Source organism: Erithacus rubecula, assembly GCF_903797595.1.
Source record: "Erithacus rubecula genome assembly, chromosome: 3".
In the NCBI taxonomy this organism is placed as follows: domain Eukaryota; kingdom Metazoa; phylum Chordata; class Aves; order Passeriformes; family Muscicapidae; genus Erithacus; species Erithacus rubecula.
The window spans coordinates 6,976,312-7,003,545 of NC_136689.1; the positions used below are offsets into that span (position 1 = coordinate 6,976,312).

The 27,234-nt window shown below is 40.4% G+C and overlaps 1 protein-coding gene across 5 annotated transcripts in view; it reads left to right on the forward strand.

The window, feature by feature from the left end:
- Window positions 1–27,234, forward strand: part of DPP6 (dipeptidyl peptidase like 6) — a 524,565-nt gene that overhangs the window by 338,345 nt on the left and 158,986 nt on the right. For all 5 annotated transcript variants that reach the window (XM_079300903.1, XM_079300904.1, XM_079300901.1 and 2 more), the window contains exon 2: window positions 25,501–25,615. In XM_079300903.1, coding sequence (XP_079157029.1) covers window positions 25,501–25,615 — 115 coding nt within the window. The remainder of the gene's footprint in view (window positions 1–25,500; window positions 25,616–27,234) is intronic.

The window sequence follows — 27,234 nt, forward strand, 5'->3', positions numbered from 1 at the left end:
TCCATGAATTAATGAGCTGATATCAGGGCTGGACAGAGAACTGAGCCCTGCCCTTCCTGCTCCCCTTGGCTGCCCCTCTGCACTTTCTGGCTCATGGTAGCCATTGTTCTCTCAGGAACATGAGAGGAACATTTGGGGCACACAGGGGCTATGACCCTTCCAAAAATCATCATGTTTTGGCCTTTGAAACAGACAATAAGTTCTGGCCTCTTTTATTGAACCAAATGTAGTTTTTCCACATCACTTACTGATGCACGTATTGGTCCCATGTTTTTAATAGGGAAAGGTTTCTCAGCTGTCTCAGAGAAGAGTTGTTTCAAACTAAGGATCTTGAAGTCAGCTTGACATATTCATTATTACTAATGGGAAATCTGTTAATTGTGGTCATCTCTAAGTTCTTTGTTAAATTACTTTTTGAAAGTGAAAAATATCCAAAGGAAATAGCTTCAGAAATTTTACTGAAGGGTTTCACTGAACCTTCCCAGTCAGAAGGCTTCATTCACATTTTCAGGTTGATATTTCTGCAAATATTTCTCTTTTAACATGTCTTAGGGAGTTAAACTCTACCCATATGATGATTACAGCCATTTGTTGGACCATCTGTCTTTCAAGACTATCAGAAAGTCTAGATGGATGATACTATAATTTGGAACAAGGTATTTAATTCCCTTGAATTTACTAATGTCAGACAGTATATAGCTCAGTCCTATTTCTGGTAATGATGATCTAATTGCCTCAGCCAGACTGTGTCACCTCATTGGGAGTACAGATTTCTGTGATGGCTGCTCAGTCATGGGGAGACCTAGAAGGGGTCATGCCTAAATCACATAATTGTACAGATGATACCTTCAAAATGAAGTGGGTCATGAGTGTGACCCATTTATTCCTTCTCATCTGAACAATGTCCACAGTGCAGGGGGGACAGTGCCCCTCCATGAGTGTGTGGAGACACCACAGAACAGCCACAGAAAACCTCAGGTGAGAGGTTCTGCTGCAGAAAGGTGGCCCAAACCCACTCCAGGCAGGGCAGAATTGCATTGTGTTACTCAGGGCCTCGTGCAGTCCAGCTGGGACACTCTTCAAGGCTGGGGAGCCTCTCTAGCCCTTGCTGTAAAAATTTACATAACTCCTGTTATGATAATTTTTTTATGTCTTATCAGAATTTCCCATGTCACAGCTCGTGGCCTTTGCTGTTGGATTTTGCTGTCTATGAGAGGACTACCAAGAAATCTTTCTCTGTTCAGCAAAGGTCCATAAAAGCAAAGAAAAGAAGACTCAGGAGCATGAGAGACACTCCCATTCATTAGCAGTGTTCACTTAAAAGCTGCCTGCACACTGATCAGCAGAATCAGGCTGCATGCAAGGATAAACTGTCCCTTGCACAGTCTTAAATGCTCATCCCAGGTTGTTTTTTCTCTGGCTCCTCTATCCTAGTCATTCTCCAAATCTGATCACTTCACATTAAGCAGAGCTTGTGTAGTGAAGTTTTCTTCAAGATTGGTTGCAAAAGCTGAGACAGACATGGGGAATTTTGGACCAGTCATCTCAGATTAGAAGTAAATTTGGACATTCATCTCTCTAGCCTTAATGATACATTTGTAAAACAAGGAAAATAATTCTTACTTCCTTAAAAACAGCTGTTAGGAAGAAAGATTCCATAAGAGACTGCAAGTGTCAGGAGAGGGGGTGTCCAGGCAGGCTGGTGGCAGAGCCATGCCCTGTCCTGCCAGGCAGGGATGGGAGCTGGAAGCAGTGCTGAAGGGCTGAGTTTATCCTGGAAGATGCTGCAGGGGATGTGCAAATCCCCCCTGTGAACACTGAGAGAGCCCAGACTTCACAAAGTACTCAGACCTCATCTGAGGATGTAGAAATGCTAATGGAAAACTTTCAAGGGAGTTAATAACCTTTAAATGTAATGAGATTTGATGGTGAGTTATGAAAAGATGAGATATACAAATAGAATAAAAATAATCAATTAAATAGTAGCATTGAGCATGCTCACAGTTTGAAACAAAATTTTTTTAAGTAAAAAAGTTTTAGGCAAGCATACACTAAACCCAGGACATGGTAATACATCTAAATGTTTACAGCCTGAATAGACAGTGTAAATCTTGGCTTTTTCCAGTTCCTGGGACCTGACTTTGCAACCTGGGCCATTCAGTATGCTTTCTTTTAAGCATTTAACAGTATTAAAGCATCCAAACCTGGACAAGCATTTTTGCAGGCCAAATATATTATCACTCATCTGTAACAAACCTGCTGCATATTCAGATTATTCGTGTGGTGCTTTGGAGAATCAGCTGGTAGAAGGTATTTTGCTGGACATGTGGAGATGTGATTTGTGCTGAAGGACAGCCCAGCCATGGGTCTGAGCAGATGGTGGTCATTACTTGTGCCAACATGCAACTGCATTTAATTACAACAGAAGTGCTGAGGCAGATTATTTCACTGGGCTCTTCACATATATCTTCCCAGCAAAGTGAGTGTTCAAGGAAGCATTGCATTTAAGGATCAGAGCTGAAACAGACTCACTGTAATCTCTGCTATATGACACAGTGTCTAATATTCAGAAATTCCTATTCTCATATACATTTGCAGATCGTTCTGCTGCTTGAGAGCAACAGAATATCATCTTCTCAATGTGCACTGGCCACTTAATGCAATTCCATTTGATGGAAGCTACATTTTTCCTTGAGTTTACAACACAGTAAACTGGCTGCTCACAATAAATGTGTCTGCACACCTTAAAACACAAATGCAGTTTGCCATTTTGAACCACATTACATGGAATTATCTGTAATGCAATATGATTTCATCTTGGGAACCTCACTGTTTTATGTTTATATGCTCTCACTAAGTCATATTTTCAATTTTTATGGGTTGTTTTATTATTGTTTTGCTAATGACTGTTAAACCTCTTTGTTTCTCCCTCACAGTGCATTTCAGTGACAGATAGTGTGGTCTCTTGGCTGTGAGTTTGTGGCTGTGGAATAATTTTTAGCAATTAAGCATATTATTGATTAAACTGTTCCTTCTGTTCCATGATTCATGTCACCAGACAGTGCACAGGGAGCAAAAAAACAGCTGCAAAGAGAACAAAGTGTAGAAAATAAGGGTTGTGTCAGGTTCTTGTCATCAACCCCAGCTTTCACAGACAGCCCAGCCTCAGCAGCACCTTGTAGCCAGCAGCCCATGGTGAAATGCTCCAGCAGAAATCACCTGCAGAACTAGCACATGAAGTGAGTGCTGCTGGAAGCAGAACAAACATTTTCTGTGTGCTTTGAGGTATGGACTGGAAAAAGGGCAAAAATTACAGCTTAGCATCTCTGACAGTGCCTGGCCTCATCTGCCTTGTATGGCTGGGGAATGGGCCTGCAGAAGCAGCTCTGCCTGGGATTTAGAGGCTGCTTTGTACTAAGAGAAGGGACAGTCAGCAATCTGGAAGTGTTCAAAAAATTAGTAGAATTGATATTTCATCACATGGGTTAGTGAGCACAGTGGTGTTTGGTTGAAGGTGGGACTTGATGATCTTAAAGATCTTTTCCAGCCTTGATGACTCTATGTTTCTAAAGGCCTTTCTAGTTATTTCAGAGCTCAATCTGTCTGCCTTTATTCTAGGTCCCATGCTGTCTGCATTGTGTGCTCTAGCTTGGATTTCCATGGGCCAGAACATAATTTTAATATCAAGGGAATGATGATAAAACCATCTGAAAGCATTTGTTCCTTTATGAATGTAAAAAGCAGTGAAAATAAAGTCCTTTCTTCAGTAATAAAATCTTATGCTTGTGGCCATATGGCTGATTTTGCTGCCCACAGTTGCTGGATCATTTCCTAGGCCTGGCTCCCTAGTCCAGCTCCTGTTCTCCTGCTGAGGAGGAGCTAGAGGCAACACAAACTCTTGCAATTCATTCTTTAAAGCCTTGCATGCAACTGACCTCCACTTAAGCCTTTTGTACTATATAAATATTTCAAGTGAGCCATGAATCAAGATTAATGTGCTAGGTGACTACCAAATCACTAGCACTGCAGGATGTAATAAACTTGATGCTGGGTTTTATTAAACAGGGAATGTTGGTCATTAAGGCAAAGTAATGGTGTTGTGCAAATGTGAGAGCAAAACCAAATTTCCTCTGGGTGTCTCATCTAAAACAGGAGCAATGGTAGAAATGGCAAAGTAGCAAGGCAGGGAGTCAGGCATGGTTAAAATTGCTGCAGTGACTGAATTCTGATTAACAGATTTGCTGTGTCTCTTCTCACAAGGAAGATGATGCCAAACCTTGTTTTCTGTTAGGCCTCAAAACCATAATTTGGTTAGTGCTTAGGAGAGCTGATTTGTCAGAGTCAAAACCAAACACTGAAAAGAACACAGAGCTGGGGAGCAAGGCAAAACTCAGTGTTTGCAGCAAGTACACAAATGTCTGTTCTCCTCCTTTTTTTGGTAGTAACAGAATAAGAACAGTCAACAAAACATTTCTAATTCATTGTCAAAATAGATTTTTAAAGAACAAATAGGAAAACCCCCAAAACCTATTAATTCTTTTTGTGGTTGGAATTTCCCTAGTTTATAACCAGCATCCATTTAATTTATTCCCTTTGTTTGTGCCCCTACACAGTCTGAGTTTGTGCTATGAAGTAGATAAAAAACAAACAAAACAAACAAAACAAATAAAAAAAAAATATCCCTACACTTGCAAAGAATTAAGAGCTGAAAAGTTCACTATGTTGGCATTTTCCTTTGTGTGCATTCCTGTGAATTCCAATGATGAGAACATCACCCTGTTTAACAAATGCATCCAGGATTTGTATTCAAGCAAGAATTCCTGATCTTGCCCCACTCCTAATGTCAAGTGTTCTGATGAAAATACTGCTTTTATCATCTTTACATCCTTTTTAGCATTTAATTCATCACTGGCTTTTCTTACCCCTTCCTAAAAATATATTTCAGGGATCATTCAAATGATGGATCCAACACACCCTTGGCTGCAGTGATTCTCTGGGTAGGATGGGAGCTTGCTTTCTTTGGTAATTTTCCCCCTTTTTTATTTAAAAACAAAATCTGAATTTAAGATTTTTATCTGCTACTTGCCAGGAGAAGCATTTTTGTTCATCATTTTCTCACCCCCAGCATTCTTCTTGAAATATCATCCACCCTCTTCTTCAGTTAATTTCCTTCTTTGAAGTTGGGAGCCTTTATAAATACAGTAATTACAGGTGAAATACCAACATAACATTTTCCAATAGCCAAGTTTTGCAAAACAGAATTATATAGTTTTCTGGGGGAAAAAAAAAAGGCCATATGACCTTAGAAACTGATAGACAGGATTAAAGTGTTTTACTGAAGAATTTAGCTTTATGCAAATGTGTGTTTTATGTGATAATTTTGCCCTGTATTTTGTCCTTATATATTGTCCTTAGCTGAAGTTAACATATTTTTTCCATTGCTTATTTTTGTGAGCAGTAACTAACTTGTGATTCCAATGACCAATTTATAACTCTCTGAGGTTTCTACCTTATTTTATGGTGATTTATTTTTGTGTAGAATGTACTTTTACTGCAAGTGACATTTCAAGAGTGTATTGCAGTCTCTGGAGTCCTTGAACTATTTCCAAGCAGTGAGCCTGCTGAGGTTTAAGCCAGTTTGGAAATCTGTCTGTTGGGTTGATGGATTATAGTCCATGTAGTGAGCACTCAGCCTCCACAAGGTTCATGGCATCTTCACCTTTAAGTATCTAATTTATGTAGAAATGCCAATAAATTATTTAGAAGGGCATGCTTGCTGATATCAGCAGTTCTGGAGCACTGAAAACACTATGACTTTGAAAATCATTGGAAATGTTGGCAGATCTTCAACAATTCTTTATAGGTTCCAGGTATTAAATATCTTAGAAGAAAAAAAACAAGCTGGTTTTTATTCTTTTCCTCAAGATTTTTTTTTTTTTTTTTTTTTTTTTTTTTGTCAGTTCTTTAGGAATTTATCAGATTGCTCTTGGAGTAAAGTTCACATTGATTCTGGAAAGGCATGCATCCCAGAAATGTGAGAGGAGACAGAACGTTCAATAAAATAGAAATATAAAAGAGCTTCTTCCTTACTTCCTTACTCATTAAGGACTTGTTCCTGAGATTGCAGAAACCTCACATCTCTACCAAAAAACTTAATATAGGTACATTTATAGGGCCAGGCACAGAGCCAGGTTAGCTCAACATGCAGAGCAGTTGGCCATGTAGAAATCTGCCCTGAAAGCCCAGGTAATCCTGCTGGAGAGCTGCAAATGTTGACTCTTCAGGTGAAGTGCCTAAATCTGTCTGGAGGTGTCTATCAAAACAGCAGTGTTTTTGCAAGTGCTCAACTCCTAAGTTCTTTACTAAACCAACAGGAATTTGAAAATCACCTTGTAGACACAGTCTGATAAAATTAACATTTATCAATGTACAGGCTGTAGAAGAGAGAGAAAAACCCAGTTGTGCCTCCTCTGCACTTGGGGTTTGTAAGATACCACCAGTCAGAGGAGTCAGGACACCACATTTGCAACTCTCCCCTTCCCCCAAAATTTCTTCTTTGCCCCCACACCAAGTTACCCACTCCTGGAAAGCAGAAGAAACAAACAAAGGAAATATAGAAAGTAAAAATGTATTATTTTTATTGGATATTTTTTATTTGATTGCAAATGCAAATTTTCATTGCACTGCTATGATAGATTAATAAAAGGCAGGTGCTGCTGGGCTCCCTCTACTTTGAGTGGGTGTTCAGAACCTTCTGACTCCTGTGTCACTCTAAAGGTCAGGGCATTACTTGGCTGCTCTTCTGAAAAGAAACATGCAGGTATAGAAGGTGATTGTCCTTTCTCTGTTTTATTTAATATTTATAACAAATAAGCAGTCACTGAGAAGTGGACTTAAAATTTAACTTCATGCACAAATGAGAAAACAAGTGGTCCTGCAGCTGATATTTTACAGGAATATGACACAGTATATTGATTTTCTTTCATGCTGAAATTCACAGGAGTAGTGGTGCAGATTTGTCCTTAGCTAGGATCTGTTTATCTAAAACTTTAGTGACTAATCTTTTTTTTTTTTTTTTTTTTCTCCTTGCAAAGTCTAATTGAATTTTGCAGACAGGATTAGATCTTTAAACTCTGAGGCATTGATGGGAATGATTATGGAAGACCAAACTAAAGCAATTGTCTGTTATTCACAGTGACAGCACAGCAAGCTCCTTTCTAAGGGTGTCATGCAAACAGCTGTTAACTTAGCATGGATCTGGCTTTGGACTTCCCAGCAATTTGGAAAGCTCCTGGGTTTTCATCTGAAAGGGTAACTGTGGGACACAGAGCCCAGATTTTGTGTGTGAACACACAGTGCTAGGGAGGGGAGCAAAGGGACTTGGGTGCTGTTCTGTTTGTTAGCAACCTCTGCACCCCTGTGTTAACTCAAAGGAGACATCCATCACATGTGTGCAAGGATCTTATTTTAACCAGTAAACATATGGTGAGCATAGCTGCTTTTTGCTGTGGCCAGAATCTGGATTTTTAGGTGTGAATCTGCTGCAGGGCATTGCCTTGAGGCAGGATGAGGTAACAAAAGACAGAGCTTCCTGAAATGGATCCTAATTCCCATGAATTTGGTTCATATTAACAAATTAACTCTTTGACATTGTGGAAATATAAAGAGGTAGAGGAAGACTCCAAAAGCCCTTTCATATGTGCAAGGTTGGTAGAATCACCTTAAAAATTCAGAGATGTCCTGGGGTTTGTCTGCTGGCTGTGTCAGAGGTGCACTAATGATGCTAAAACATTTCAGGCTGTCAGCAGTGACTTGCTTAGCAGGGGCTTTAGGGTCAACATTGCCTCTTCTAATTAAATCCTTTACAAGTAATGTCAGGACAATTTCTAACACAGGGAGGTCATGGTTATGATAAAAACATTTACTGTCTGCTGCCAAGACTGAAAAGAATTTGAAAATCTGGTTATTAAGCAGAGTGATAGTCACTAATTCTCTTTTATTTGTGTTGTGTGTATGAGTATATCTAACACCTGCATCTCACCCTCTCGAGGCAATGCCAACCCAAGCATCACCATCTTCTTTGGGAGCTGCAGAAAATACTGATAATTGCTAATTTATCCAGTCATCCCATTACTGGGAGGCTGGCTGAATTTAGAAGAATCTGTAAATGAATTAATAATCTGAGGAGAAATAATATCTGAGAAAGAAGTAAAGAAGTGATGTTGGTGTAAGAAATATCCTTTTTGAATAGTCGTGTTTCTGTTGTGGTCAATTGTGTTCAGTTGTTACATTTTGTTCCCACATATGCTTCTTGGCTACTGCAGGAATGCTCTTACTTTTGCATTTATTTTCAAGCATTTTTCAAATTATTTGATGTGTGCTGGGCTTTCCCTTTTAGCTCTCTCTGGAAACATTCCTCAAAGACTAGTAAGGACCTCCCTGTCTGTCTCAGGCACTGTATCTCTTGTAGCTGCCTTGATGAGGAAGGAACCATCTGTCTGAGAGCAGCTGGCATTCAAGCAGGGGGAAAGACAATTTAGAGCTACAAACCAAAGTAAAACTAATGGTTGTATCCTACAATGTATTACAGCATCGTCCAGAAGAGCCTTGTTAGTCAAACTGAATGAGCTGCCTCTTGAAATGCTTAATCCTCTCTGAGCACTCCCAATCTAAACAGAGGCAGCAGTAGAGAATGTCATTTGTTATCCTCCCTGAATACCTTTAAGAAGGGTGTAGGTATGTGAAACTGCAGTTATATAAATGGTTCTGAAACAAGAAAAACTCTGTGTGAAAAATGATGAAATGGGCAGTAAGGATGAAGATGGAAGTACATGATCTATATTTCCAGTTTAGTTTTTAATCACTATCAAGTCCATTGGAGAAGTGAAAACACAGTATGAGCAATTGACACAGAAGTATTTTTTTCAAATATGTTAATGTCTTTATTATACAGTAGCACCTGCTGCTGCATTGGAAGTCATTAGATCGTGGTGCATGAAGCAATGCCCTTAGAAGAATTTAGATGAATAACCCATAATAAATCATATATCACAAGTGCACACAGTTAATACCAAGATTAATTATGCAGTGACTTGTAAGTCATTATATCATAGACATCAACGTTGAGGTTTAATTTTTCTCTGAAAACTGATGAATTCTGATATAGCTGTTTAACTATTTATAAGCCCTCTTGAGATGCAGGCTAAAGCAAGGCAAGGAAACTGACATTGCTTTGCTTCTGGAGTGGTTAACTCTACACCATCAATCATACAGAAATTTAATAGTAGTTTTTGTTTTCTGTCCAAACCTTGTAAACACCTTGTTGTGTTTTGTCTTCTAAAGTTTGTGGCAGCACTCTGTTTTTCTCATTTCTGCACTCCTGATAATCTTTTGTTGTAATGGTTTATTGTGGCATCGTTTTTATCTGATTTATTAGAATTATTAAAAAGCAGGAAAACACAGGATATATTCTGCCATGCTGATTAAGTTTTATGAGCTCTTTAATTTATCGTGTCAAATGTAATTTATATTCTTGAGCCATTAGTGTGCTGTGTGAGGCTTGAGAGGCCAGGTTTTGTTAGAGGGGGCTGCAGGGGTGGTTTCTGCTCCCCCATGTCCAGCAGAGCCAGTGCCAGGCAGCTCCAGGATGGACCCACCACTGCCCCGTGCTGCCTGTGGGGAGAAGGTGGGGCTCAGGAAGGAGGGAGGGGTGGGGGCAAGGTGGTTTTAAGATTTAAAGATTTATTTTACTACTTATTATCCCACTCTGATTTTATTGGTGATTAATTCAGTTTATATCCTCGTGCTCACAGCGGTGTTTGGTGAGTGGCCTCTCCCTATCCATATCCCAACTAGTTAACCCTTTGTTGTATGTTCTCTCCCCTGTCCAGCTGTGGAGGGGAATGATAGAGTGACTTTGGTGGGTGTCTGGCATCCAGCCAGGATCAACCCACCACATGTGAAACACCACAAGAGTTAATCTCCTTTCCTAATGAAGGGCCAGATCCACTCTGACACAAACCCCAAGAGCTGGGCTCAGCTCCCCACACTGTGCAGAGAGGGCTGGGTGCTGCAGGGAGGTGGTGCAGGAATTTCTGCATCCCCTTGCCAGGGAAAGGATCTCCTTGTTTAGACACATGTGTTGGATCTTGGGTCTTTCTCTGCAGAGCAACTATTTCATGTTGGGAAATCATACAGCAAAATGTCTAAGAAGTGCTGAAATATCTGCATCCCACTGAAGTACATGGGACTTGAGCACAGCTCTAAATGGTTGCAGAAATGTATCCTATTAATTGCTTTTCATGAATTCATCTACAGCTGAGCCTGTGGGCATGTGGGGCCAAAGGAAACCACTGCCCTTTCCTGGCAATAATTTCCCTGTAGATGTAGGAGAGTGTCCTATGAGAAAGGAGAGAGAAAAGCCATAGTGCAGGGTCATTAATGCATGATGCATTAACTGACAGCAGCATTTCTTTATTTGGACCAAAAAGATTTAGTAAAGTAATAAATACAGTTAGTGATTTTAGGGGCAGCCCATAATGTGCAGTGTTAAATTTGTATTTGGATGAAGAAATCAACAATACTCTGAGGCACATTGTGCAGCTAATTAAACATGGATTGACAACAAAAGCCTAATTATAGTAGAGTCACATTTTACTTTTTCTGGAAGTTACTTATATTCCTTTTCTTGATCCCCTTTACATATATATATATTAGTATATTATATATAATATATGTATATGAAAAATTGCCTCCATGTAACTTGGCTGAAACTTGCAGTTAGGAACTGCACACATCATCCCTGTACAGCACACACCATCACTCTGAGCTCAGAGCTTGGCAAAGGTGATGAGTGCCATCTGGACTAAGGGAAATGTCATCCCTAATGGACATGGGAAGCATTTTTCCAGAGGCTGGTTCCAAGTGTGCTCCCCATTAGCAGGCAAACCAAGCATTCCCACCTCTTGTTGATCCCATGTCTGCCCAGGGCAGTGTTCTCTGACAAAACAGGTTCTGTGAAAGATTCTCAGGCAGTTTGCTGTGAGAGAAATGGGATTCTTCTTCCCTCTGCATCAAATGTTTTAGTAATTCTGAATGAGTGTGGCATCCATTCATGCAGCATAACAGAGGTTAATAAAATACACAGGGATTACATCCACCTGTGCATTGCAGCAGGTGACAGACAGCACACCCAGTGCTGTTCTCTGAGTCAAGTTCAAATGCTCCTGTCCTGACAGGGTGATGGGAACACTGATTAGATGTCACCTCCTGCTCCTCCCACTCGGAATTCTGCCCTTACACCCCCTCCCTTGCTGGTCACAGTGCAGATGTGCTGCCCCAGGGCATGGATGCAAGAGCAGCTGCAGTTCAGGGATGTGTTTTGTTACCTGGCACAGCCTCAGAGAGGGTGTTCCTGGCAGGGCAGAGCTGAGCAGGCAGCAGAGAGCTCTGGCCTGTCCTGCTGAGCAGGAATAAGGGGAGCTGAACCTTCCCTGTGCCCTGCCCAGCCAACCTCTTGTGTTAGGCTCAACTTCAAGGCTGCTCCCCTCCCTCAAACTATAGTGGGATGTTTTTGGTCTGTGTGAGGAAAGGAAGATGGTTTTAAATTATACTCAAATGGAGAGGTGCTTAAGCACTGAGCATCAATCTTGACAGATGTTTGGGAACCTTGCCTGCAGGGAAACTGAGGGCAGTCAAGAACCTAAATGACTTTTACGAACCTAACCCTGCCTTCGATGCAATTCCCCAAAAACTGGCATAGATGACCTAGTAAACCCTCTGTATTATGCAAAAACTCTTTTCTGAGAGTGAGGGGGTTTCATCTCTCTCACTGTGGAAGGGAAAATAATAAAACAATTGGCCAATGAGTGGCAGCAAAAGCCACAAACCAGTGAGGGAGCAGGAAGATGCAGATCTGGGATCAACACCCACACTGAGGGAGGTTAATGAGTTGTCCTTTACTGGGTCAAAAACTGGATCCACACCATGGGCTCCCATCCTACATGGTTCACTTCTACCATGGAGTGGCCAACTGGTAGGGAGAGGCATTAGTTCAAATTCAGGAAAATTAACTAGTACAAGCATGAAGCAGCTTGTAAATGTTAAACTTTTTTCAAGTATTTCTCTCATAAGGTCTTTCAAGTTGTTTTTATGGTTTTGTTTTGGTTTTGTTTGTTTGTTTGTTTTTTCCCAGGAGGTACATTTTCTGATTTAGGAGTTTTAATTTTTGTTATAAGGTTTAATGTAAGTGAAAATGTAGTTGTGTTATAATTAAGAGATGTGGATGCTACAGAATATGACAGGCTCTTGTGAAGTCCATGCTGAACATGAATCCAAGAACAGAAGTTCCATGGATCCATTTTTTGAGATTTTCTGAGTTCAGAATTTTTATTGTTAGAGAATCAGGATTATACCAAGATGTCTTTCATTCCCATGGGAGATAATGACTTCCTGTCTGGATGGCAAATGTTCTCATTTCCCTTGAGAAGTTACAGGACAAATGTCAAGTATCTCCTGTAATTTCAGAAAGAAATTTGATAGAAGCCTCCAACTATTTTTTTTCTGTCTGTGCTGGGCATTTTTTGTTGGTCCAGAAGCTGATGGAAGGGTACAGGCTGTAGCACAGGGGCTCATTAGGGCCTTGAAGATTGATTATTTTGCAGTCCACGTCGTCAGCCTGCCAAGAGGATGGGCTGTGCAGTGCTGGAACTTGCACTCAGCACCTCCTCACGTGGCACTTGCAGCTGGACTTGGCATTGCTGGAATTGTGTCACCAGACCCCAGGGAAAAAAAAATAGAACTGGGCTTATTCCCTGCAAAGGAATTTTTTTAATGTATTTTTTACAGAAGCAAACAGCTTCCAACTCTTTGTCCTATTACCCAGGAGAGGTTATTTTCTCTCACAAGAGGGGAACAAAAATACCAAAATCACAAATAAATGGTGATGAAGCCATTAAACAAAATGGAAATTAAGGGAAAAGTGGGAATGAGATGCTGTTGAGGTGAATTTTAAGAGTCCTTCACAAAGGGTTATGTAAGAGAATGAACTAGATTCTGATTATATTTTTGAATTCATTCCAATAAAATGAGAAAAAAAGAACAATCCTAGATTTGTAGTGCCCCATTACTTAGCTGTGAGTTTTCCTGTACATAAGATGACTTTTTCATTTTACATTATAAGGCAATATTTTAAAAGGCAAAATACTGTATACACAAAAAGCAGTGCTGCTTCTTTGCTATTCCAGTAACCCAGCTGGGCACTAAAAGTGCAGTCTTAACATATTTCTTATTAAAAAGGAGAGGTCATAAAGCTTGTTTTTTTTCTTCTTCATCCTACTACTGAAAAGCAAATGAAGGCTTTGTAGTCACTGTCACAAGTCACAGATAAATTATCTCTCTGGGGTCCCAGAGCACTGACTGACCCTGCCCCTCTCCCAGCTCTCAGACAGGTCCCTGTTCCAAGCACAGCTCAGCTCAAGGTGCCCTCCTGAGCTTTGGGAGGCACAGGGCAGATACATGACCCCAGCAGCCACCAGGAAAACAAATGGGGATGGGGTGAGCTTTCAGATTAAGAGTATGGTTTGGGTTGGGAGGGACCTTAAAGACCATCTTGTTCCAAACCCCTTTCCATGGGCAGGAGCACCTTCCACTAAGCCAAATTACTCAGAACCCTGGTCTTGAACACCTCCAGGGACTGGGAGTCCACAACCTCTAAGGGCATTTTGTTCCCTGTGAACACAATGAAGCCCTTGGCAAAAAAAGAAAGAAAATGGGAAGAAAAAAATAAAAAGAAGCCATTGGCTTTTACTTCAATTCCTCTGATTCTTTTGAACTTGTGATCAGACATATTTTAATTAATTATTCACTATCATATTCCCCTACCATATGGGGAAGGGATTAGGTGAGGTGAAGATGCTGCTGCTCTGCACTGCTGCCTGTCCCACCTGGTGGGGAGGAGGCTGCAGCTCTTGACTTGGGAGCTGTTCCTTCAGAGAAACCAAAGCCCAGCTCCACTCAGCATATGGAAGGACAGGTTATTTCACATTTCAAAGGAGATAAAAAATAGTGAGTGAAAAATAAATGATTTTTTGTTCAAAGCTAAGTATATGAAGGGGAAGTCTCTGCTTTCCCTGACAAGATATGGAGTGAAAAAGTTGTCTATTTGTGTGTGTATATATATATATATATATATATATATATATATATATATATATAAACACACACACATATACATAAGCATATATACTTCCCTACTATAGCACTACAAAGCAGTGAATGAATCTGTGCAAGCCAAGTTGTTTTTGGTTGGGTTTCTTTGATCTTCACTCATTAACTCCTTATCCAAATTAATGTAATAAAAATGATTGCAATTTTTCTAGTACCATGGCTCACTTCCTTTTCTAAGTTCAATTTTTAGGTGAAATGTTGGCTTTAACCTTGTGCTTTATCTTGGCAACCAAGGCACCACTTGACAGTCCCTTCACTGATAGATCAAACCAGCTGTGAGAGTAGGGAATAAATGGTCCATAGCAACCTCATCAGACATAAAAATTACAGTTATGTATGGTCATATAGTCTTGCCATTATTTACCAAGAGATGAAGAATTCTGGAAGTAGAGGTAGAAAATTCCATGGTGCTGTGAAGACACAGAGCAGAGCAGGGAGATGTGGAGTCTGGTACTCAGTGTGGGGGACACTGCAGGGGTGAAAAATGCCAAAAGCAAAACCACCATGGCCTCTGTTCCTCATTTGACAGTGCATGAAGACCAAATAACTGAGATTCTTTGCATTGACCATAATCTGCTCCCTACAGAGGGAAGTTTCAGTGGTGGAAACCTGTTGAATACACAGGGGGAACAAAGCAGGTATTTATGGCAATGCCATGGAGGGAAAATACTGTAGCTGATTTATCCTGAGCAGCCCATAGGATGTGTCTGCTCCTCCACTGTGCTGTGGTGTCTTTTGGCAGCCAGCACAGCAGCCAGCACAAGAGCACAGATCAGCTGTGTGCTGTTCTCTCTTCATTCATGGCACAGAACATGCCACAAAATCTTGCAGTTCTCAGGGCCACCTTTCAGTTCCTGAGCTTGGTGACAGCAAATGTCACTTGAGAAGAGCACAAGGGCTGTGATGGGTGATAATTTTGGGAAACACAGTGTGGGGCTGTGTCACTTCAAAAACGTGTTCTGGTTGTGGCTTTGGGAGTGAATGTCACTGTCATGCTCTGTGTCCTCTGTGTCCCTGTCTGTGTTGGGGAGGGGAGAGGAGTCCAGAGCTTCCAGTCAGATGATGGGGAGTGGAGAGCCTGTGGCAGTGCCATGGAGTTACAGGAACTGATCTGGATCTCTTGAAAAAGTGGGATTTCAGCTGGGGTTTGCTCTTCTGTCAGTTAAAATTAGTGGAAATCTGAAAACTGTTTCAGATCTTCTAGAGAGATGCCATGAGTCCAGTGCAGCTTCACACCTTCAGCTTAGCAAGGATGGCATCAGGTCCTGCTGAATGGGAAGTCTGGAGTTCAGAAGCCAAATCCTTTTGTGAGATTTTCCTGAGATTACAGAAGTGTGTGCAAGAGGAGACAGAAGGGTCACAGCCTGGTGAATGTGAGGAGAGCTGACAAATGGGTTTCCTAACCAAAATTACTCTATATTACATTACAGAAAATGTTGTGCTTTGCAGGCTTGTAGGAGGGAGAGTTCTGCTTTTAATTATGATTCAACATAATTTTTCACTGATAATAGCCTTTTTTTAATCAAAGGAGGTAAAAATGAAATGTATGTTGCTGACTTTTTTGTGTGCACCAATGAGCAATACAATCATAATGTAGTTTTAGATTAAATTCTTTTGTTCCTTTTGTTAATTTGAGTTTGATGGCTTTCCCTGGTGCCAGAGCATAATTTACAGCAGACAAAATTCCCTTAAATTGATTTTTAAAAATGCTCTCACATACACTACATTAACCTTTTCATTCCCTTATGGTGTGTGTCAAAGAAAAATGATCCCTGTAACTCTGCTTATTGAAGAGATACATCTGTGAAGTGTATTAATTGGTAGAGTTCCCATTCTGCTCTGAATAGATTTTTCACATGGTAAATGAATTTCTGGCTGTGCTAATGCTCATCTATATTTAAAAATACCAGTATAAAATGCAGGGGTATTATACATATATATATAAATACATAAATATATAAATGTTATTGTCTACTATCCCACTGCTTTATGTCTGATCACTTCTGAACTCTTTTATTAGTTGTGGAGGAGTTTTAACCTAGATATCAGGTGAAAAGGGGCACCAAGGCAAAGGTCCTCAGGAGTATTTTTGTGCCTGGATTCTGGCGGAGCCAGAGGGGATCAAGGACCTGAGCAGCTCACACAAGTCATTGAGTCTGCATGAGTGATTTTTCTATTTTCAAATCCTGCAGCATGCTTATTTCAGTATAATATCCCTGCATTTTTGAAAAAGCCACCTACATGACTCAGCAGGTGTTTTTGTCTGTGATCCTGATATGGTAACTTGAATTGTTCAGGGAGATTAGAAGTGATCATGATAATGCAGTGTTTTTACTGCTGGTGGCCCTGGTGGCAGTGACCCTTGTAAAATGATAGAAGAACTAGAGAGAAAAAAGATTACCATTTGTGTCTCAATCAGTTTGCTTCTTTTTATTTAATTTCTGTTTTGAGTGGGAATGTGGATGTTTCCATTTCATTCTGTAATTTACTTACTGAATCTCAGAATTGTGTTAAGGATAACTCCTTCAAAGGAAAAATGAGCAACAAAAGTGTGCTTTCTATACAAGGAGTCACATTGCTGTGGTGTTGTGCCACAGTTAACACAACTCAGTATGGGAAATTTGGCATCTTGCTTTCCTGAGGAAAAATGACTTAATGTTTGTTGGTTGTGTTTCCTGTCAACCAGAAAGTTCTGAAAATTAAAATAAACGACTTTGCAAAGCCTTGTAGTGTGCTGTGAGAAACCTAGCAGAAACACAAATCAATTAAAACAGACCAAGCATAAGACTCACAAACCTTTGGAGACCTTGGAGTTGCTTTTCCTGACAGCAGCATCAGTGCTGAGCCAGCTGCTGGCATTTCATGCCAAGAGCCCCAGCACCCTTCAAAGAGCAGTAATTCTGAAAACCACTGTTGTCCTAACATAGTGCTGGACAAGAGCCTGGGGAAATTAAAACTTAAAAAAAAAAAAATAAAAATAAAAATAACAAACCCAAAAAAACTTCATGAACATCAAATCAGGATATCCATGAAGTTGTTTCTGGTTCAAGAAGATCTGTGAAATGTCTAATCCCACTGGGAGAAGTGAGATGTTTCCCAGCTATTTTGGAGATAGTTTCACAGCCTGTGGACTCTGCCTCCTGCCCCATCATCCAGGGCATGGGTGATGCCCATGGATATCAGCACAAGTTGCTGCTAACCAGAAAGAAATAGTCAGCAATATAAAATATATGAAAACCATCTGTCCTTTTGCTGTTATGTCCCTTTCTCTTTACTTCAGTATGAGTAGCAGTGTGGGCTCAAACAAATTATTTTCCTTGAGTACAAGAATTACACAGCTGGGGGAGAGTTGGGCACTAAGGGTTTGGATTTGGGATACTGATGGAGTTCAGGGCTGCATTTCTGTGATGAAGTGACCTGGAGGGGTGGAGGGCACCAAGCATGGGTGATCACTGCTGTGGGCTGTCAGTCAGGTTGGGTTTGGCCCATTAGAGCAGGACAGTCACAGGAATGCTGCAGGAAAGGGACTGTTCTGCTAAAGAAGTTGTGGTAGGGTTATGCTGCACTCCAGGATCAGATGGTTTGACTTCTTTTCATCTGAAAGAATTGTGTAAAATGCAGGGCCACACTTACATGTTCTTATTCTATTGTTTGACAGTTAAAATTTGGATCAAAGAATTATTATTTCCATAATTTAATTTAAAAACTTGGCTAAATACTGTAATATTAGAGACCTACCTAGCAAAAATGACCTGATCCTAGAAACAACAGAAAATTAAAGGCAAAATTATCCCTTAAAGGAAAATTATAAGTATCATTTTCATAAAAATATTAGTACAATGATGAATTATGCAATTGCATTGTCTTTGAAACATCCCTGCTTGAAACAATTTGTCTTTTTCAAAACTGTAAATGAGTGGTGCTTGAAAATAATTGTGTGAAATCCATTTTCTCCATCCCCACTCTACATAGGGATCTCATATTCCTCTTCCCACTGTCTCTGCAGCACACTGACCTCAGACCTTGGCTGTCTCCTCAGCATTTCCTCACATTGCTCCCAAGCAAATTATTTGGGAATTAAAGTTTGTTTGCCTCATTTCTTCCTTCCTGTGCCATTTAGAAACAAATTATTTGCAAACCAAATTATAAAAAGGCCTAGGAATTTATAAACTGTAACATTGAACAAAAATTTTAATGCTGTCTTTCATCCTAGGGATGAAACCTCACTATTTCCCTTATCACTAATTCTTTCTTGGTGTTCAGAGTGATAAATTGAATGACTTTTTTTTTTTTAACTGAAATAGAGGTTCACTAAAAATTGCAATTGCCTTTTTAAAAATATAAGCAGAATTGTTAGAATTAGAGGTAAAACCTCTGAGAGGTTGTTTTGTGAAGCTCTCAAATCTTTGAGGAAAGCTTCTTTTCCTGTTTCTTGATCATAATTCTTCAAGAAAGAGTAGGGAGATGCCATCCTGGCATGCCTTGGCAGCACCACTCTGTGCAGGTGCTTTCTGCAGAGCTGTGAGCTGTCTCAGGGCTCGTGGGTGTTGTGGCTCTGTTTGGAGTCAGGCTGTCAGAGCATCGTAGTGGAGAATCTGAAGCTGTGGCATAGGGGAGTCCTGGGATCAGTGATGTAATCTATGGCATTTGGGCTTTTCATGGGTTTGGTGAACACAGAGACTCCTCTGGAATGAAATCCTGAGCATCAAACCAAGTTTTACTGGTGCTGTGGCAGATATTTCACTCCAGGAGATGATTTGTTTCCATTTTAGCGAGTGAATGTGTGTTCTTATTTCAAACACTGAAATAAAATCAAAGAAATGCTGCTGATTTTATGGGCTCTGTCAGTATTGGGAATGGATCTTTAATTATGAAATTTTATGACTTGAATTACTGTAGCAGCTAAGGGCCCCTGAGAGGATTCCCAGTCCCACCGTGCCAGGTGCTATAAAAACATCTGGGTTACAGCACCAGAATGAACCAGCTAATGGGGGGAAAGTGAAGGACATTAATAAAATGACATTAAATCAAGGCCAACAAAATTCTTGGCTGAAAGTGTCAGTAGTCACATATGTCCTGTGCCATACACAGGTACAGTGCTGCCATCTCCTTCCTCCTGGCTCTGGCCAGAACATGACTGTGCCTTTGGCTGGAACCACTCACAGTGCAACAGGTCCAGATGGTGTTTGCAGCTTGAATTTTGTCACCTTGAGAACAGGCTTCTGGCAGGATTTCAGGGTCCACATTCCAAGGTTCTAATTTATTTTGAAAGTTCCATGGAGTCACTCTGTCCCTAAGCACTAGGAATAATTTGGAAGTGTTTCAAATGGCAGTAGTGTTTATTTACATATGCTGTAAGGGCATAGGAGGGTGTTGCAGTGTGGTTACTCTGCTTGGGGACAAAAGTCACGTGAAATGCCATTTCAAAACACAGAGATGCTAAATTAATCTTTTAGTATTGCAGGGTCTGGAGGTGATCCAAAACCATTTAATCATAATGCCTATAAAAATGATGGGAAGCTATTAAATATCCATTTCTGCAATCCAGAACAGCTAGAAATTCCAGATATTACTGTATTTCAATCATTTTACCGATTTATTTTTCTTTTAGCTTAGTAACAGCTCCAGGTTTCTTTTGTAGCTGACACAGACTGGCCTGGCTCCAGTGGAGCCAGTGATCTGTGTCAGTCAGTGCTAGCTGAGGATCTGGTGCCTTCTGCTCTAAACTGTGCAAGACTTGTCATCTGTTAAAGCTACACTTAGGTGAGTGGGATGCAGATGGCATTCATTTTCTCCTATTGGCTTTGTAATAGAAACATGTAAGACTGGAAGCTCTACCAAAGCATAAAACATGCAAGGTTTAATTTTACAGGGAGCTGAGTGTTACTGGTACAGCCTTTTCCTCACTCACTTTCAAACACACCATTAGTGCCCAGCCTCTGAACATTTGCCTGTGTGCACTTTGCAGGTAATGGTGGGAGGAGATGGATCCAAACAGAATGGCTTTGGAGCATTCATGAAAGAGCCTCCCAGAAATGCAGGGCAGGAGAATGTGCTGCATTGAGTGCAGGGTGAAAGGGCTGTCTCAGTGCTGGGGAGTAGGCAGCAAAGATGTTCCCAGTTACTTAAGTCGTTGCTCCCTATTAGTAAAAACATCAACAGAAGATGAAGAAAAACATAACATAGTTGTCTTTCATCACCACAACAGGCAGATGGTTTTATCCCTCTTATTTCTGTTGGGGTTTTGCAGGAAAGCCCACGTACATGCCATGCCTCATTTGTAAAAGCTGAGTGAGGTTTTTATTCCTCTCACTCTGAAGTGTCACCCTTAGCACCTGAACAACTGAGTCTGCAGCAGCCTCGGGCTCAGGCTCTGTGTCTGTCTGGAAACTGGTTGTTATTCAGCATCACACTCCAGCTGGAGTTCAGCTCAGGGTGGTCTGCAGCAGCAGAGGGGAGGGAGGTGAGTAGGGAGAAGAAGGAAAGAAAATAAATAAAATATCCCCAAGCAAAAGTAACTCAGCTTGATTTCAGAGTTGAAAATGATGCAGTTACATGCTTATTATTGTTTATCTGTGTTATGATACTGCCTAAATTCTGTAGTGACTGAAGTTTCCTCTGTGCCAAGCAGGGTATTAAAAATTAGAACCTCCATCCCAGGTTTAATGCAAGGGAGCAGTGGAGGATCCAGGCAGGAGGATTGTGATGAGGCACTAATGCAGAATCAATCAGCAGAATAACCAGGAGTCTCACAGAACTCCTGCTGTAACCACTGCAATTCATCTAGTTTACTGCCATTACCATCGTAATTAGTGTTCTTTTTTTGCAACATAAGGTTAATAATCTAATAACTGTATGAGTTACCCACTCCTCAGCTCATTTGTTGTACTATTCAGCAGGTATAATTTGCTGCACTTTTGTATTATAAAGAACTAATTAGCAGCAAGATTATTTTTCCGCTGAACTTCACAGGAGTTTTTTGTCTTGGACAACAGATTTTTATTCTGTGCCATGTTCTAAGCTGAGTTGTCAGAGACACCACATTCACCCACATTTCATCAGGCAGAAATCCTAAATCAGAGCCAGGTGGCATGAGTGACAGGTATAATATACATTTTTTCAATTAACAGAGTTAACAAGCTTGTTAGAAGAATTTTTTCTTTGCTGTGTTTGTAAGTGTAATATTTAAGGTCAAAAATTAGAAATAAACCAAAACGAGGCAAGAAACAGAGCTTGGAAGAGGAGTGAGTATGGAAACTACAAAATTAGTGCTATAAATTCCCATCCTGGCACCTCTGAGGCCAACAAAGCATCTAGCACCTGCTTTTATTTTATACTATTAATTTCTTGGATTTTCTTTTATCTTTTGCATCAGATTTACACCAGTGTAACTGAGTGCAGAGCTCAGTCTCCATGGCCCAATGTCACCTTTAAATACAGCACCTGTATCTGGAATGTATATATTTCATATATCACACCTGGGATTTATTGTTATTGCACAAAAGTGACAGCTCTGGGTTGAAAAAGACTGAGAGGCCAACCATGACTATCTCACTGCTGATACTTCAATGATTTTGGTGCAGGATGTATATGTTTTATTAAATAATACCTATACTTGACAAGTGATGTCTATATTGTCCTTCAGCCATATAAATGCAGTTATTAAAAAAAAGAAAAAAGAAGTTGTGCTTGATGAGTTGTTTTAAGAAGATATTATATTATTGTATTATGACCACTGTGCTGGCAGGCTTTTGGCAGGTTTCAAATAAACATGCCAGAAATAATTTTGTTGACAGCATCTTGGGTTGGAGCACATCCAACCTTCATCTATAACATGTCAACACAGTGATTCTTTCACAGGCAAAAAAAATATGTCACTAAAGATTTGTATTTTAGAGTCTTAAAATACTGTAGATATCTAGATTAATGTCTCCAAAACCAGCTTCACAGGTGGCTAGTGACGTTTTTCAATCACAAATGAAGATGCAAGTGATAACATTTGCAGCTTTTAATATGCAGCATCAACGAAATGTGCTTATGTAAAAACCTGTGGAAACATCTGGTTTGCTTTCCAAATCCAAAATCAATTTAGTTTTCGTGTAATAGGAAGAAGCAGGTGAAAAACAAGCAGCAGAGGAAAAGAAGGAGAAAACCAGGCTGAAGGGCTTTGGTTGCTTGCAGAGGTCGTGGGGATGCTGTGTTAGTGCTTTGTGTGAGGCAGAGAGGAGGTGGCTCCTACTGATGAGTGACTTCAATCTTTTCTTTCATGTTCTTTTCATCAGAGCAGAAGCTGTATGTGCTTGGATTATTTTCCTTTGTGTCATATGCTCATATTTCAGCATGGAACCCAAATTTGGTATCTTTAGGATTGACACAAAGGGCATCTGCTTGCTGCAGGGTTTAGATCTCCATGTTTATCTCTGCAAGCTGGGTCTTTGAGGAACAGGCACATTCCAGCTCTGAGCCCCGTGCTGGATATGCTCCCTTTGAGCTGCCACTTCATGAACATCATTTGTGTGCTTGGATCAGCTCCTGCCTAGGGCTGAATTAAACACCTTCCTGGCTCCAGCCCCAAGTGCAGAGCTCCCCTGAGCAGAGTGAACAGGCAGGGAATCCCAGTGAAGGGTGGGGTCTGCTGCCAGGGGCAGGGGGTATCACAGGCTGGAGGGGCTGTAATCCCCCAGAGGTAAAAGATGGTCACACTGACACAGCAGCATCCCTCTGGAATTAACAGAAACACAGGAATAATCTGAGGTGACAGTGCTATCATGGATATGGTGTGATGTATCTGCAGTTTTGCTGTAAGTGATTCTATCAAAAGAGACTTCAAATGACTGGGAACAAAGGAGCAGCTTTCCAAACCTGTGCTGAATAAAGCTGTTTGTCTTTCTTTGAAAAGTCATTTCTCTCTCCTTGCTATTTTACCAGGGGAACTTTCCTGATGGAATTTTGAAAAGAAAGTGAAAATGTTCTTTTCTATTTCCTTATAGTGTATTAAGCCCCAATATTTTGCTTATGAATAGTTTTCCTCCTCTTGATATACTAGAAATTCACAGTCTTTTTTTGGTTGAGATTTTGCTCAAATATTGATTGGATGCCTGGAGAATTAATGGGATTGACTTGATAATGGATTCAGTGCAAGTACAGCTGTCCTGAACACACATACTTGAGTGTGTATTTCTATCACACTGGGATTCATGGATGGGGAAATCACACTTAATGCAAGGTGTTATTAAGCTCTTGAACTACATCTGGGTTTGTGGATGTTATTCAAGTCCATGATCTAATTTTTTCTTCAATTTTAGAATTTCTGACATTTGTGGTGAGAGTGTTTTTAAATTATTTTCAGGACTGTGACTGTTGCCATCAGTTCTGTGACACTTTTAGGGTTTTACCTCTGTCCCAACACACCCTGAGGCTTGGCTGGGTTTCTCACCTGCTCTGCACAGTTCTCCTGTTTCTCTCTACACTGCCCTGTACCCTGCTGTGAAAGAAAAACTATTTCTGCCACTTACTAAGAAGCTCTGCATTATTTCCCTGGCTTATTTATAAATTTCTTTCCCTTGGAAAACCACAGACTGTCTTTTGTGCCTTTCTGCATCACCTGAAAACTGGAGACCATAACAGTTTCCTAAAAATGATGTTAGAAGACTAAACTGATGAACACTTGTATTCATATTTAGGGTGAAGAATCTGTAGAAATGAAAGTATTTATTCTGCTTGCTTGTTGCCAAAATTACATTTCTCAAAGCTCCTGACCTACTTTTCAAATTTTTCTCCAATAACAATAGGAAACTATAAATTTGTTCCTCCTAATGATTTTTCATTTCAAATAGAAAACCAAGTACAAACCAGGGGGACACAAGGAGGGGAGGATGTGCTCACCTCTATCACTCTTTGCCTGAAGGAAGAGAAGCCTCATGTCTTTTCCAGAATTAGAATAAATGATGGAGTGCACCAGATGTTTAATGCCTCAAACTTGGCTTTCTATTGCAGATTTATAGATTTTGTAGTGGCTAGATCCCCAAACATATAGAAAGTGAGTCTAGACATTATGTGTTTCTGTAAAATGAATTCTAGGGAATGGTAGAAAAATATTTCCCAGCATCTTCTGAAAGCAGAACTGTGAGGTTTGTCTGACTTGCCTCTTCCAGTCTTCTTGCTGTGTATAAGAAACAGAAGTAAAGCAAACTGTAAATAACAGAAGAACTCAGCCTACTAGAAGGCTTTTTGTTTTCATAAGAAAATTAAAATGGAAAAAAATAGTCTTTTAAAGAAGTACCAACAGGTCTGTTTTAGACACACCATCCTTCATAACAAAGGAAATGAGGCACAAAACCTAAATGGATGAGTTTCACAAGGAGAAGGAGCATCCAGAGTTGTTCTGGCTGTGAGACCAGATCCCTTGAGTGAATTCAGCCTCCCAGAAAAGCAGAGTGCACTAATATTTCATACAGCTCCTGTGGGTGCAGGATTTCAATGCATGCATGAAATCACATATAGTGGAAAATGCTGAGAGGAATCCAGCAAAACACATGAAAGTGCAATAAATTTTTAAGATCTTGTGAAAGTGAGTGCAGCATTTCATAAAACCTCAGTGCTGAGAGCAGGGGTGCTGTATACAGTGTAGGCAGAACATATGGTGCAACCACAGTGCAGCCAGAGCTAATCAGTGCCTGGTGGTGAAGCTTTCATTCTGAAGTTTTAAGGATGTGATTAAATTTAATGTATGTGCTAGACAAGAAGCCTGTCTTCAGTTCCTTAGACCTACCAACCCAGGAGTGCACACAGTATGCCCTGAGGAGATGTCATGTTTTCTGGAAAGGCAGGAAACTTCACCTGGGGGATATCCTTATTGATTTTTATCTCTATGCTCGCCCCTGTGAATTATTTATCTTCCTGTATGCTTCTCTGACATCTTATTATGAAAGTCTCTTGAAGGTTACTGTAAAGCTCCTCATTCCCAGACTTAATGAGGGTTGGTAGGAAGCCAGCATTGATGAGTTTGGATGAGTGCTGTGTGCCAGAGGTGATGGGGAGTGTGGGTTCCACTGCTGAGCCACCCGTGGGTGCATTGCATTCATCTGCTGTATAATTATTTGGGATGAATTCAGTTAATGCCACCATGAATTACAGCAGTGTGAACTGCTTTTGGCATCACCCACCGTGGTCCAGGGTGTAGTTCTGCAGATGTGCATTGCTGTCTGGATTCTGTGCTGGCTTCCTTGTCTAAGTGCCCTTTTCTAAATGCTCATCTTCTTTTGATATTTCTAGGAGCTGGTGGGGAGTAATCCTCCTCAAAGAAACTGGAAAGGAATTGCAATTGCCTTACTTGTTATTCTCGTTATCTGCTCGCTGATTGTCACCTCTGTCATACTCCTGACACCAGGTATTTATAACCTTTAACTCACTCCCAGTCTGTTTTCCTTCTGCAATTTTACACTTCCAAGAGTAAAGGGATTGCAAACTAACTGCAAAGTGGACATCAAAGGGATCCTCCCCCCTCACTTGGTCTCAGTTGATGCTGAGTTCAAGGCCATTCTTAGGTAAATTGTTTTAGAGTTTTACACTTTAGTTCAGAGATCAGGGCTGCTGACCTGAGGGCAGCAAGTTCCAAGCCTGGAACTTGATTTTCTGAACATGGATGGGGAATTTAATTTTAGATATGCCAGGGTAGGAGAGGAACCCACGTGGGGCAGTCACTAAGGGCACAGGAACTCCTGAAATTCATGTCCACATGGAGCAACAGCTGCCAGTTGAGTGTCATGTCCTGGACCATTGGAAATGGCATTAAATGTCTGTGATTTAGCACCTAAACCCCATCCCATTCAGCTAGGTTGTTTTTTAGTTCAGACCACAGTGTTTGCAAAGCAATTTCAGATAATGATATACCAGACAGTACTTATCCACAGCAATTAGTAACTTCCCAAAAAGGAATTCTTTAAGTTAATCCCCTTACCAAGTTTCAGCAAAGTTCTGTGCGTGTAACCTCTGTAAATTACTTCTCTTACAGTAGCTGGTGAGGTTGTAGGCTTGAATTTTAATGTGGTGTCATTATGATTATTGATTACTATGTATTTATACAGCCCTGTAAATTTCCATGTCTACTTAGGGAGTAGAAACAAAGCACTTTTGCAGCACTGACAAGATTGTGAACTGAATATGAAAAGACAAACAAAATGAGAGACAAGACACAGAAAAAAGAATTCGGTGTCAGAAAGGGTGAGGAGCTACAAAACACAGGGGGAAGCAAAGGTGCCCTGCTTAGGGATGTAGAGGAGAACAGGGACTCCTTCTTGGATGAGTACATGAGAGTGGTGGAATCTAGGGAGCAGTGGGGGAGAGAGAGCTCAGAGCTGAGGAGCAGAAAGGAGGCAAGAGAGAAAGGGAACCTCAGAAAGTAGAAGAAAACAGGGTAGTGAAGTGGAAAAATGAGACAGAAGTTGTGGGGCAAAAATTTCCAGATCATTACATGCAAAATGCATTCAGTCCAACAAGTCTAGGGCATCTTCCCTGAAAATTCTTATCCCACAGTCCTGCTATGTGAGGAACTGGAGACAGTGACAAACCAAGAAATACAGGATGCATTGAGTTAATTTGAAAATGAGTGAAACAATCAGTACATTAATTTTTTTAGTTATTTATTGTCATGCCATATTCAGTTTATTTCATGTTATCCTGAAGTTTTCAATGCAAATTTCAGTACCATGCAGTCATGCTAGTTTAATTATGTGATTAAATTAATTAAGGTTAAATATAATTAAAGATCATTTATTGAATTAATTTTGCTGGGGTTCAGATTCAACATCTGTGGACAGTACTGTTCATTTCTGAGATGTTTTGGGGTGTGGTATGTGGACTGCACTTAAAGGCACAACTTACTAGGTTGTGATTTTTCAAAGATGTACATGAAAGCCTAGATTACTAAATCCATACCAATGAGCCTCAACACTGCTCAGCAGTGTGGATTACCCAGTCATGATATGAAATCAGCTTTGATGAGCCAGA